This window comes from Mustelus asterias, chromosome 1 (genome assembly GCF_964213995.1).
Source record: "Mustelus asterias chromosome 1, sMusAst1.hap1.1, whole genome shotgun sequence".
Classification (NCBI taxonomy): Eukaryota; Metazoa; Chordata; class Chondrichthyes; order Carcharhiniformes; family Triakidae; genus Mustelus; species Mustelus asterias.
The window spans coordinates 132,532,137-132,546,337 of NC_135801.1; the positions used below are offsets into that span (position 1 = coordinate 132,532,137).

The 14,201-nt window shown below is 46.5% G+C and overlaps 1 protein-coding gene across 1 annotated transcript in view; it reads right to left on the reverse strand.

Moving 5' to 3' along the window:
• LOC144510584 (granzyme K-like) overlaps window positions 1-14,201 on the reverse strand; it is a 52,659-nt gene that overhangs the window by 13,054 nt on the left and 25,404 nt on the right. The window contains exons 2-3 of the mRNA XM_078240184.1: window positions 7,829-7,991; window positions 4,984-5,125 (exon numbers count right to left, since the gene is read on the reverse strand). Coding sequence (XP_078096310.1) covers window positions 4,984-5,125; window positions 7,829-7,991 — 305 coding nt within the window. The remainder of the gene's footprint in view (window positions 1-4,983; window positions 5,126-7,828; window positions 7,992-14,201) is intronic.

Genomic DNA, 14,201 nt, shown 5'->3' on the forward strand with positions numbered 1-14,201 from the left:
GAGTCCGTAATTAGGAAAGCAAATGTAATGTTGTCATTTATCTCAAGAGGCTTGGAATACAAAAGCAGGGATGTACTTCTGAGGCTTTATAAAGCACTGGTTAGGCCCCATTTGGAGTACTGTGAGCAATTTTGGGCCCCACACCTCAGGAAGGACATACTGGCACTGGAGCGGGTCCAGCGGAGATTCACACGGATGATCCCAGGAATGGTAGGCCTGACATACGATGAACGTCTGAGGATCGTGGGATTATATTCATTGGAGTTTAGGAGGTTGAGGGGAGATCTGATAGAAACTTACAAGATAATGAACGGCTTAGATAGGATGGACGTAGGGAAGTTGTTTCCATTAACAGGGGAGACTAGGACGCGGGGGCACAGCCTTAGAATAAAAGGGAGTCACTTTAGAACAGAGATGAGGAGAAATTTCTTCAGCCAGAGAGTGGTGGGTCTGTGGAATTCATTGCCACAGAGGGCTGTGGAGGCCGAGACGTTGAGCGTCTTCAAGACAGAAATTGATAAATTCTTGATTTCTCGAGGAATTAAGGGCTATGGGGAGAGAGCGGGTAAATGGAGTTGAAATCAACCATGATTGAATGGTGGAGTGGACTCGATGGGCCGAATGGCCTTACTTCCGCTCCTATGTCTTATGGTCTTATGGTCTTATAAAAGCTGGAGTCTGATGATGCAGCTGTATAGAACGCTGGTTAGGCCACATTGGAGTACTGCGTCCAGTTCTGGTCGCCGCACTACCAGAAGGACGTGGAGGCGTTAGAGAGAGTGCAGAGAAGGATTACCAGGATGTTGCCTGGTATGGAGGGTCTTAGCTATGAGGAGAGATTGGGTAGACTGGGGTTGTTCTCCTTGGAAAGACGGAGAATGAGGGGAGATCTAATAGAGGTGTATAAGATTATGAAGGGTATAGATAGGGTGAACAGTGGGGAGCTTTTTCCCAGGTCAGAGGTGACGATCACGAGGGGTCACGGGCTCAAGCTGAGAGGGGCGAAGTATAACTCAGATATCAGAGGGACATTTTTTACACAGAGGGTGGTGGGGGCCTGGAATGCGCTGCCAAGTAGGGTGGTGGAGGCAGGCACGCTGACATCGTTTAAGACTTACCTGGATAGTCACATGAGCAGCCTGGGAATGGAGGGATACAAACGATTGGTCTAGTTGGACCAAGGAGCGGCACAGGCTTGGAGGGCCGAAGGGCCTGTTTCCTGTGCTGTACTGTTCTTTGTTCTTTGTCCATGTTCCTCTGCGACTACCTTTGAATAGATGAAAAGTAAAACTTGAAGCTGGAGGGAACAGAGGTCATTGAAGCCTTCCTGGGAGGTTGGGGATAAGGGGGCAGTACCAGTCTGGCAATGCCAGCCTTGTACCCTGGAAGTACTCAAGGGGCAAGCTGGCACTGCCCACTGGGCACCTTGGCACTGCTCACAGGGCATTGGGCAGTGCCAAGGAGCAAGGACATGAGGTGGGGCTATTGGGGGGTGATTGTTGGGGGTGGAGGGTCCCACTACCACTCTACAATCAGGATCGCAGGCAGATGGAGGGAAGAGGTGATCAGGGCTGGCCAACCGGGTCGGGGCTGCTGTGGGGTCAGGAGTGCCTAGTTATGGGGGGGTTGGGACAGCCGACTGCAGGGGGATTTTGGGGCTACCGGAGGGTGATGGGGCACGAGTTGGGGCTGCTGGAGGGGGGTGGGGGGTTGGGACTGTTGGGGGCTGATCAGGAGATTGGGCCGGGGGGGGGGGGGGGGGGGGGCGGGGTGGCGCGTCAGGGAGATCAGGGCTGCCGGCTGGGTGGGGAGAACATTGGGACCGGCCTGGGGAGTTCCGGGAGGCCAGCGATCGGGCTGGCCAGTGAACTGGTGGCCGGCAATGCAGGGCCACTCCGTATGCGCCGCTCTCGGTGCTGACAGATCAGCGCATTCACAGGGGCCCACTCAACGCTATGCTGCCGCCTTTTGGGCGGGAATAGGCCCCACCCACAGATTTTGAGAGTGAATCCCACTCGGACACTCTGTCATGCACAGAGTGTCGGAGATTCATTCTGGAAATCTCACTGAAAAGACCAGCAGGATTAACTCTCATTTTCCCGCAAATTGGGGACTTAGATTTTTTTTGGGAGAATCCCAGCCTTGGTATTTTATATTTTGACAATATAAAAATGTTGGGGAGGTTAAGGAGAAATGCAAACTGAAGACTTAGAAACATGAGAACTATAATGAGTAAACAGTTACAGCTTTTTCAGAAGTGGTGTAAATGGGAAAAGCTCAAATACTTGAATGTTTTGCATGAGGGTGAATGGAGAGTTTGCTGATTCACCCTGAATGATCAAGGCAACTCAGGGCTGGGCGTAAAACTGCAACAATTAAGATAACATACAATCATACAACCTCCACAGTGCAGAAAGAGGCCACACAGCCAATCGAATCTGCACCGCCACCAATCCCGCCAAGACCCTATCCTGGTCACCCCTCCAATGTCCCTGCTAGTCCCCCTGACTATGGGCAATTTAACATGGCCAATCCACCCAACCCCCACATCTTTGGACTGTAGGAGGAAACTGGAGCACCCACAAACCGGAGGAAGCCCACGCAGACACAGAGAGAACATACATGCAAACTCCACACAGATAGTCACCCGAGGCTGGAATTGAACTGGGGTCCCTGGCACTGTGAGGCAGCAGTACTAACCACTGTGCCACCGTGCCGCCAATTTCTTTTGATCTTTTGCATTGAGATGCGACAAAACACCAAACTTTTAAATACTTCTACAATGCTACTAAGAATCCATGCACCATCCTGACTCATATTGCAGTTCCTTCACTGGCATTGTTCTTATTGGATGTAAAGTGTGGAACTCCCTTCCTAACAGCACAGGGTTTACCCACTTGGTTCAAAAGGTGCTGGTCACCCACTTCTCAAGGGCAATTAGTGATGGGCAACAAATTCTGGCCTTGACAGTGATGACCACATCCCATGATAGAATAAATTTGAAAACCTGCTGAAGCTGGTTGTGTCCAGGACCCTGTCCTGAGGACATGCACAGTTATATCCTGCAACAGGGATGACTGGTCTCTACAACCTCAACCATCTTCCTGTGTGCTAGCTCTGATCCTGACCCATGGAGAAATTTCCCCCGATTCCCATTGACTTCAACTCCATCTCTTTCATTTGGCGAAATGCAGGCTTGATGTCAAAAGTTGTCCCTTTAACTTCATCCCTGGCATTCAATTATTTTTTTCTAGATTTGAACGGAGGCTGAAATAAGGGCTGGAGCCATGTGGTCTGTCAGAACATAAATGAAGATCGGTGAACAGGTTATTGTTTTCGACACATGGTTGATAACTGTGAGTAAAATCATCCATCACTTTATATTGATTGAAAGTAAACTAATGGGATGTTAATGTGCTGGATTAAATTTAACCTTTTTATTCCTCTGTAATCTTCCAGATTGTCAGTGTTGTACCTGTACTTGAACAGGGGAACAACTAATTCTGGAGAGCAAGTGTTCAGCCCTTGCTGGGTCCAGTGTACTCAGCTATTTCCTGATATCACATGAGTGAATCGGATAGGCTGAAGGTGGGCATCTATAATGGTGGGGACCTCAACAGGAGTCCAAGATGGATCATCCATTTGGTATTTTTAACCAAAGATGGTTCCAAAAGCGTCAGTTTTGTTTTTGCACTGACATGCTGAGTTCCACCATCTTTGAGCTTGGCAGTGTTTGTGGAGACACCTCTTCTGGTTAGATGTTTAATTGTCCACCACCATGCATGAAAGAATGTAGGAGGACTGCAGAGTTTTGATCTGATCTTTGGTTGTGGAATCACTTTGCTCTGTCTATAGCATGCTGCTTCCTCATGCATGCAACCTCACCCATTTGACATGAAAGTCATGTGACTCAGTAGTTAGAGCCCTTAACTCTGAGTCAGAAGCATGGTGGCACAGTGGTTAGCACTGTTGCCTCACAGCGCCAGAGACCCGGGTTCGATTCCCGGCTTGGGTCACTGCGTGCAGTTTGCACAATCTCCCCGTGTCTGTATGGGTTTCCTCGGGGTGCTCTGGTTTCCTCCCACACTCCAAGAATGTGCGGGTTAGGTGGATTGGCCATGGTAAAAAATTGTGCCTTAGTATCAGGCACAAGCTAGTTAGGGTAAATGCATGGGGTTATGGGGATATGGCCTTGGTGAGATTGTGGTCGGTGCAGACTTGATGGGCTGAATGGCATCCTTCTGCACTGTAGGATTCTATGATTCTGTGAGAAGCTTTGGGATCAATTCTCACTCCCGAACGAGTTGGACATGGAAGAAGTGTTCACGATATGGTTTAACAGGTTGATAATTAGCTTGCTAATCCAATCAACATTTGCCCACTGTCCCCAAAGAGAAAAACAATGTGAAATTGCGAAACAAACCAAGCTGACCCTTATGCCAGGTGCAGCTCCTGACATGATCTGCTTGATGCCTCATTGAACCAGGGTAGGTGTCCTAGCCTGAGGAGCAAAGATTGGTAAATGAACATGGCCTCTGATTGTTGTCTAACGACTTGCTGAAAAGCCCCCAGTGTGGATTCAGGATGAAGACACAGGGACAAGCAGCTTGTTGATGCTCATTATACACATGAACAGAATACACATGACAGCACTGTGATCTTCTGCATGTCTGAGTCTCAGGGATTTTCTGGCCACGCACGCCCCAAAACCAGAAAAACCCGCCCGAGGTCAACAGACCTTTGCACGGTCCTTGTCCCACCCGCTACGATTCCCGTGGCAGGCAAGATGGGAAAATGTAGCCCTCATCTTTGTCAATTCTTCAACCAACAAAATGACTGGTGAATCTCACTAATTGTTTTCTATAAACTTTATTTAAAGAGGTAAAGCCGTAACTTTCCTGTGAAATTAAACATTGATGTCTTTCTGAATGAATAATTGTAAACACCACAAGGAAATCTGAATAGAAGAAATAAAATTCATACTTCGAGCAGCATGATGTCATTTGTATGCTTATTTTCATCGTACTGTGAATGGGAATGTTGCTTCTTCACTGCAAGTTTTTGTTGACTCTTCTCATTCCATTTGAGAGAATGAGCTCCAAGAACCACTTGAGTCAACTCAAAGCTGTATTTCATCAGAAACAGAGACAATTATTATTTGCTTTCATTAAAAAAGAAGTGATTTCCATAAATTCATGAAAAAAGAACGATTATCATTTCAACCAGTGTAAGAATATCAAGCTGAACAAAATTAACCAATATTTACTATTTAGCATTTCTTCCTTCCACTGATCAAACACTGAATCGACAATTCAGGAATAGACCACTTAGCTCAACTTGTCCAAATGGCATTAGTTGAAATGAATTTACTTCCACTCTCTGTTGGTGGGATTTTCTGCTCCCCTTCACAGCTTGTTTTCCAATGGCGGGAATGGCTCGCCATTGGTCAGAGGAAAGATCTTCCGGTCCCACCAATGTCAATGGCGTTTTGCCTTGTTTGCCAGCCACATCGCTGAGGAACCTGCCATGTGCGGGAGCAGGAGATGTCATCCGATGTCATCCCACTCTGTTCCATATCTCCCGTTATGCATTTCCCTCATATATGTAAAGATTCTTGCCAACACACAGTAAGGCAGATTATTAGATAAATAAAAACACAGATTACTGGAATTAAATAGCAACTTAGTCAGTATCCATAAAGTTGGCACTTTATTCAAATTCTTTCTCAGATGCTGACAGATCCATTGTGCATCATTTCTAGAGTTTTACCTCAGATTTCCAGTAACCACAGTTTTTCTTTTGATCTCTAGTGCAGTGAATTAGTTATTAATCTGGAGAAGTGCAGACAGATTGAGATGTGGATTTTAACAATAGAATGGAAATAAAATATTGGTGAAATATTCACTCTGGAAAGCCTTAGGGAATTCTATTGGGACAGCACATCTTAGCCAATGACCAGCTCATGTTTGCAAGCTCAGTTGATCATTGATGAGTTCCTGTGCCACTGGTGCTCTCCCACATCACTAGGGTCATATTTAGATACCACCAGTGCGCCAGAGGATGTGTAGTGCAGAAGAATGTCCACAGTGGGAGGAGCTAGGGGCGGCATGGTGGCACAGTGGTTAGCACTGCTGCCTCACAGCGTCAGGGACCCGGGTTCGATTCCCAGCTTGGGTCACTGTCTGTGTGGAGTTTGCACGTTCTCCCCGTATTTGCATGGGTTTCCTCCGGGTGCTCCGGTTTTCTCCCACAGTCTGAAAGACATGCTGGTTAGTTGCTTTGACCTGAACAGACACCGGAATGTGGCGACGAGGGGAATTTCACAGTAACTTCATTGCGGTGAGAATGTAAGCCTTACTTGTGCCTAATAAATAAACTTAACTTACTTAGGAACCCCTCCCTCTGACTGAAAGCACCAGCACTCCAAAGTTCCTTTCCAAAGGGTTTTCAGTTAAATGATCGGGATAAATGTCCTGTTTGTTCTGGGACCTGGACCCTCAGTTGGGACACACATGCCATAATGTGGATGGCCAGGTGTACCACTGTCTATCATGTTCACACTGATAGGTCACAGAAACTCCCAGCCCAAGTCTACATCCATCTATTTCACAGGCCCTACACGAGGTACACAGAGGTTCTATCCATAATGAGGCCCTGCAGTGTCCCTAACATAAAACCTGATGTATTCAGGTCCTAAGTTAATTTCTGGCTTTCCAGGTGTCCAGTAAAGGATTACAGAGGCTGTACCCCCAGAGTTCTGCCCTAGTTAATTTTCTAACTGTGTTACTGTTAGAGAGCCTCACTTGTGATTTTGTGATACCCGCTGTCTATAGTAAAGCCTCACCAATAGAATATATTCAGCAAAACAACCTCATAGAATATTTATAATGCACTTTAGATTGATATGAGGAATTGATGTTGGTGTCATCAGGCCATTACTCACACAAGTTACTAATAATAGACTGTGGTCATTTTGTTTATCCTGAATGTTGCTCGGGATGTCACTAATATAATCCTGTTTCTAACAATGAGAACATAGGTGAACTCACTGATTGGAGCTATGGGGTAGAACTATTATTAGGGACAGGGATTCTTGCCACCTGGATCTATATAATCCTGCAAGTGAATGGTCTAATAAGTAAAGTAAAGTTTATTTATTAGTCACAAGTAGACGTACATTCACACTGTAATGAAGTTACTGTGAAAATCCCCTAGTCACCACAGTCCAGCACCTGTTCGAGTACACTGAGGGAGAATTTAGCATGGCCAGTACACCTAACCTTCACATTTTGGACTGTGGGATGAAACCGGAGCAACCAGAGGAAACCCATGCAGACACGGGGAGAATGCGCAAACTCCACAAAAGCTGTTGGGCCTGCAATATGTTCAGAGCCACAGGGAGGACATACTGCCGGGGTTGCAGGGTGGACAGACTGCCAGGGTCATGGGCTGGACAGGCTCCCAGGATCACGGGGAGGATGTACCGCCAGGGTCACGGGATGGGCATATTGCCAGGGTCATGGGCTGGACAGGCTCCCAGGATCACGGGAGGACATAATGCCAGGGTCATGGGGTGGACATTCTGCTATCCACATTCTCACCACTAGAGAACCAAATAATATTTTGCCATCTTACAACAAAGCCATCGGTGGAAGTAAATAATTGGATCTTTTTATCAAATCAAAGGTATCTGTGTACCAGTAATGGTATGGCTGTAGTGTTTGAAAGTAATTATTTGATATGAGTTAGATTTGGGAGTTAAACTATTTTTATATTTGAATTCATAATCAGCAATATTTCATCTGTATAAGTTCACACTTTAACTTACGGTTCACAGTGTGCTGCAGTCAGGACCCATCTACGTTCAATCAAAGCTCCTCCACAACTATGTACATAGCGGCCAATTATCTTGTTATATTTCTGGATCGATGCCATGAAAGGTTTTGAATGGGGTTTAGCTTCATGGCCTCCGATAATTTCCACACCATAATCTGTATTAAAAAAGAAGATATTGAAAGGCTATTTGATTGGTTAAAATACAACAGTCACAAGAACAGGTGACAGACTGGGTATTCTGTGGTGAGGGTCTCATCTCACTATCATCCAGGAGGAACTTGTGAGCCAATCAGCGGGAAATGTGGGACAGAAACAGTCTTGCAAACGGCAGCATGTTTGCTGAGGAGAAAGAGATTTTCACACAGGAGGCAAGGGGGAGAAGGGAGTGAGGGAAAGGCTGTTGGGCCTGCAATATGGCAGACTGTTCAGAGCCACAGGGAGAACATACTGCCAGGGTCACAGTGTGGACAGACTGCCAGGGTCACGGGATGGGCATATTGCCAGGGTCATGGGCTAGACAGGCTCCCACGGTCATGGGGAGGACATACTGCCAGGGTCACGGGATGGGCATATTGCCAGGGTCATGGGCTAGACAGGCTCCCTCGGTCGTGGGGAGGACATACTGCCAGGGTCACGGGATGGGCATACTGCCAGGGTCATGGGCTAGATAGGCTCCCAGGATCACGGGGAGGATGTACCGCCAGGGTCATGGGGTGGACAGACTGCCGGGGTTGCAGGGTGGACAGACTGCCAGGGTCACGGGATGGACATATTGCCAGGGTCATGGGCTAGACAGGCTTCCAGGGTCACGGGGAGGACATACTGCCAGGGTCATGGAGTGGACAGGCTCCCAGGGTCACGGGGAGGTCAAGCTGCTGGGATCACGGGAGGGACAGACTCCCAGAGTCACAAGGAGGTCAAACTGCCGGGGTCATGAGGAGGACAGACTCCCAGGGTCACAAGGAGGTCAGACTGCCAGGGTCAAAGGGAGGACAGGCTCCCAGGGTCATGGGGAGGTCAAGCTGCTGGGATCACGGGAGGGACAGTCTCCCAGGGTCACAAGGAGGTCAGACTGCCGGGGTCATGGGGAGGACAGACTCCCAGGGTCACAAGGAGGTCAGACTGCTGGATCAATCCAGTCCTAAGTGGACGCACTAAAGGTCTTAGCAGCAGAATGTGCATCTGGAGCGTTTATTGACAAATTCATTAGTGATTGGTTGGTAGGGGACATCGAAAGTGATGTACTCAGAAAACAGCTCCTGAAACAGATGGACCTGACTTCACAGTCTGCTTTAGAAATGTGCATTTTAAATGAGCAGTCCATGAGCTGGAACCGATAATTCAGGCATGAAACAACATGGTTTACGAGGGAAACGGAAGGGTGTGCAGTACAGGGGCACTCTGCATCAATTGATGAACTATCTGCAACATTGCATAAAGATTTACAACGGGAAACAGCACCATTTCAACAAGCTCGTGCTACCAAATAAACCTGTTGGACTTTAACCTGGTGCTGTGGGACTTCTTACTGTGCCCATTTCAACAGGACACTGAAGTCTTTTCAGTTTGGGGGCAGCCTGCACCAATTGCAGCACCAGAACCTTCCAAACAGGGCACAATATCTCACCTTTGGAAAAACATGTAATCACTGTGGCAAGTGAAATCACTTTGCCAAATGCTGCAGATCCAAATGACAACAGCCTCTCCCCAGTGCCAGCAGTACCCCTGACAGTCACTTCCCCAGGGACAGGCGTGTAACTCGGACTCAGTGTCATCTGAATGAAACGACCAAGGCACCATCAATGCAATCATCCATGCTCTATTGCAAAAGTGTGGAACTGACCACTCAACAAAGGAAAAGTATTCTCGACAGTACAGATAATCTCAACCAATACCAGTGAAAGTCAAAATTAAAATGGGGGAAAGTGCAATGTTCTGTGAGAAATAGACCTGGAGGCAACACTGGATCCCAATCAGCAGTCCGACCTTGTGGCTTACGGTGGACAGACAATCACCAGCAAGGACTTGGCCACACTTTACTTCCCAGTCCATCAAAGCTAATTCATGTCTCACACTAACATAGTTATCTTTACTGAGATTCAGGACCCTGGTCTCAGAATCAACTACGTTATGGAATCATAGAATCCTACGATGCAGAAGGAGGCCATGTGGCCCATCGAGTCTGCACTGACCACAATCCCACCCAGACCCTATTCCCCTGACCCCATGCATTTACCCTAGCTAGCCCCGCTGACACTATGGGGCAATTTAACCTAACCCGCACAACTTCGGACTGTGGGAGGAAACTGGAGCACCCGGAGGAAACCCACACAGACAGTGACCCATGCCAGGAATCGAACCAGGGTCCCTGGCGCTGTGAGGCAGCAGTGCTAACCACCCTGGCACTGTGAGGCAGCAGTCATTATCCACCTTGATAAAGAATTCTATCATATTATGGTCACTCATCCCCAAGGGTTCTCTCACAACTAGGGACCTGTACAAACTAGAGGGGTTTTACCTGGGCAGGATTGGAACTGATGTCCTGAGCGGAGGGGAGCAGGATACTTGCTAGAATGGTTGAGGAGGGTTTAAACTAATATGACAGGGGGAAGGGAACCTATGTAAGGATCCAGAACAGGGGAATCAAGAACAAGAGGAAAAGAAAGCAGGGAGAATAAGAAAAGTGATAGGCAGAGAAATCAAGGGCCAGAGTCGGATACGGACACAGTAGAAAATAGTAGGAACGGGACAAGAGACATTAAAAGGGTTCATTTTAAGATTTTGTAGCTGAACACCTGGAGCATTCGATATAAAGTAGATGAATTAGTTGCGCAGATAGCTGTAAAGGGGTATGATATAGTTGGCATTACAGAGACATGGCTCCAAGGTGACCAAGGATGGGAACTAAACAATGAGGGTTATTCAGTGTTCAGGAAGGACAGACAGAAAGGAAAAGATAGTGGGGTTGCATTGTTGATTAAAGAAGATATTGATACAACTAATCCTTTCTCATTGCACATTGCCCAGGCCAACATGGCCTGTTCTCTTGTTGATTCCTCAATGTATTGCTCAGAAAACCATCCCATATAAATCCACAAAACCATCCCGTATACACTCCAGAAAACCATCCCGTATACACTCCAGAAAACCATCCTGTATACACTGCAGAAAATCATCCTGTATACACTCCAGAAAACCATCCTGTATACACTGCAGAAAACCATCCCGTATACACTGCAGAAAACCATCCTGTATACACTGCAGAAAATCATCCCGTATACACTCCAGAAAACCATCCTGTATACACTGCAGAAAACCATCCTGTATACACTGCAGAAAACCATCCTGTATACACTGCAGAAAACCATCCTGTATACACACCAGAAAACCATCCTGTATACACTGCAGAAAATCATCCCGTATACACTCCAGAAAACCATCCTGTATACACTGCAGAAAATCATCCCGTATACACTCCAGAAAACCATCCTGTATACACTGCAGAAAATCATCCCGTATACACTCCAGAAAACCATCCTGTATACACTCCAGAAAATCATCCCGTATACACTCCAGAAAACCATCCTGTATACACTGCAGAAAATCATCCCGTATACACACCAGAAAACCATCCTGTATACACTGCAGAAATTTCTCCTCTATTGTGCTGTGACTAATTTAACTCACCCAATCTGGATGCAGATTAAAGTCGCCCATAATCACAGATGTTTCTTTAGTACATGGAACTCTGATTTCCTGTCTAATGCTTTTCTCAACATTACCACCATAGATTGGTGGTCTATATACCACCCCCACCAATGTTTTTTGCGCTTTGGTGTTTCCGCATTTGACCCATACAGATTCTACATCATCTGTACTAATATCTTTCTTCAATATTATATCAATATCTTCTTTAATCAACAATGCAACCTTTTCCTTTCTGTCTGTCCTTCCTAAACACAGTAAGAAAACTCACAACACCAGCTTAAAGTCCAACCAGTTTATTTAGTAGCACGAGCTTTTGGAGCTTTGCCGCTTCATCAGGTGAGTGATGAACACTGAACTAAACACTGAATAGCCCTCAAGATTTAGTTCCCCTCCTTGGTCATCTTGGAGCCAAATCTCTGTAACGCCAACTATATCATACCGTTTTACATCTGTCTACGCAACTAATTAATCTACATTGTTTTGAATGCTCTAAGTTTCAGGTACAAAACCTTAAAGTGAACCCATTTAACATTTCTTGTCCCGTTCCCATTATTTTTTTACTCTGTCTTTATCTGACTCTGGCCCTTGATTTCTCTGCCTATCACTTTTCTTATTCTCCTTACTGTCTTTTCTTCTTGTTCTTGATTCCATTTGTTCTGAAACCTTACATAGGTTCCCATCCCCCTGCCATATTAGTTTAAAGCCTCCCCAACCACTCTAGCAAGTAACCCCCCCCCCATCCCCCTTCCCCACCCTCCACCTACCCCCCCCCCCCACCAAGGACATCAGCCCTGGTCCTGCCCAGGTGTAACCTGTCCAGTTTATATCGGTCCCACCAGCCCCAGAACTGGTCCCAATGCCTGAGGAATCTGAAGCCCTTCCCCCTCACACCATCCTTTCAGCCATGTATGCATTCCATATTCTGCTGTTTCTACTCTGACTAGCATGTGGCACTGGTAGTAATCCTGATGTCACTACCTTTGAGGTTGTACTTTCCAGCTTGCTTCCTAGCTCCCTGTGTTCTGCTTTTAGGACTTCATCCCTTTTTCGACCTATGTGGTTTGTAACAATGTGTGCACGACAATTGGCTGTTCACCCTCCCCCTTCAGAGTGTCCTGCCACCACTCTGAGACATCCTTGATCCAAGCATCAGGAAGGTAACACACCATCCTGGAGTCTCATTTGTGGCAGAGAAATGCCTATCTATCTTCCTTACAATTTAATCCCCTGTATATATTGCATTTCTATACCTATTGCTTCTCGCCTGTGCAGCAGAGCCAACCATGGTGCTGCAAATTTGGCTGTTGTTGTTATCCCCTGAGAGGCAATTCCCCTCAACAGTATCTAAAATGGTATATCTGTTTTGCAGGGGAATAGCCACAGGAGATTCCTGCACTTCCAGCCTGGCCCTCTTACTCTGCTGGATGGTCACCCATTCCCTTCATGTCTGTGGAGTCTGAGTCTGAGGTGTGACCACCTCTCTATACTTGCTATCAACGATACTCTCCACCTCACAGATGCTCCACCATTTCCCCAGATGCTGCTCCAGCTCTGAAACTCAGGTTGCTAAGAGCTGCAGCTGGAGACACTTCCTGGTCACATGCTGGAAATGTTCATGGTCTCCCACATGGAGCACGAGGAGCAGACCACGGCTTGGAGTTCTCCTGTCATGACTTTCCCTCTTTAAATTAAACTATTAGAAGATGATTGATATCAGAATATAACCAATTCCGAGGGCCAATCTTCCCTACTCCTCGTTACTGCTGAATATAACTCTTACAAACTATAAACCACAAAAACTACTTCTGAAACTATGTGATAATTATAAGTGATAAAACTATTAAATGCTTACCCAACCTTACCCACTACTTACCTATCAGCTCTTTCCCTTGTGTCCTCTGCTACAGCAGTAGGACAAGACCACTCCTGAGATTTCAATGTTAGAAAGCAGGGAGAAAAGGCAGAAGGTGCCTCTTTTCCCCTCTGCACCAAATTCCCACTCAGCTCCAAATTCCCGATAGCCTCACCCTCACTCTGGATGTGTCTCACTCTGGGTGAGGTCTCTCCCACAGTTTGTGCACAAGTTCACTGGTCAACTTGCAAAGGTGTCAGAAGTAAACAAGGGAAAGTTATTAAATTTTACTTGACCTGAAAATGGGGGCCATAAGAAAACATTAAATACTTACAAAAATTTGGAAAGACTAAGTTCAAAGAAGTGCTGAGGACCATTAAATCAAAGATAAAATGGAAATAGGCTATTTAAGGGGACATGTTGAACTGAATTGTTGGCTGTGTGTGGGGAAGACATCCTGGAAACAGTTTTGTGCCATTGCAGCAGGCGCCATATTTAAAATGCACGCACACACAGAGCCTTCTCAATGACTGCAGCCCAATACTGCTGCAACAGAAAGATGTTCCTGAGCTCTGACACTCACCGACACATTTCTGTTCTGATTTTCAGTGCTACATTACTGTTAGTGATTTTGGAACTGCATTGTTCCCACAAGGCTATCGTGGACATGTAGTGCTATGGCAGAGGTTCTGCTTTGCACCCTTTCACCGAAGAGTTCACCCCAACAGAGTATTTTCATAGTTTACTGTGCTGTAGCTTCATGTTGCAAGATGATGGAGCTATTAGCAGACCAGATTTCATTCTC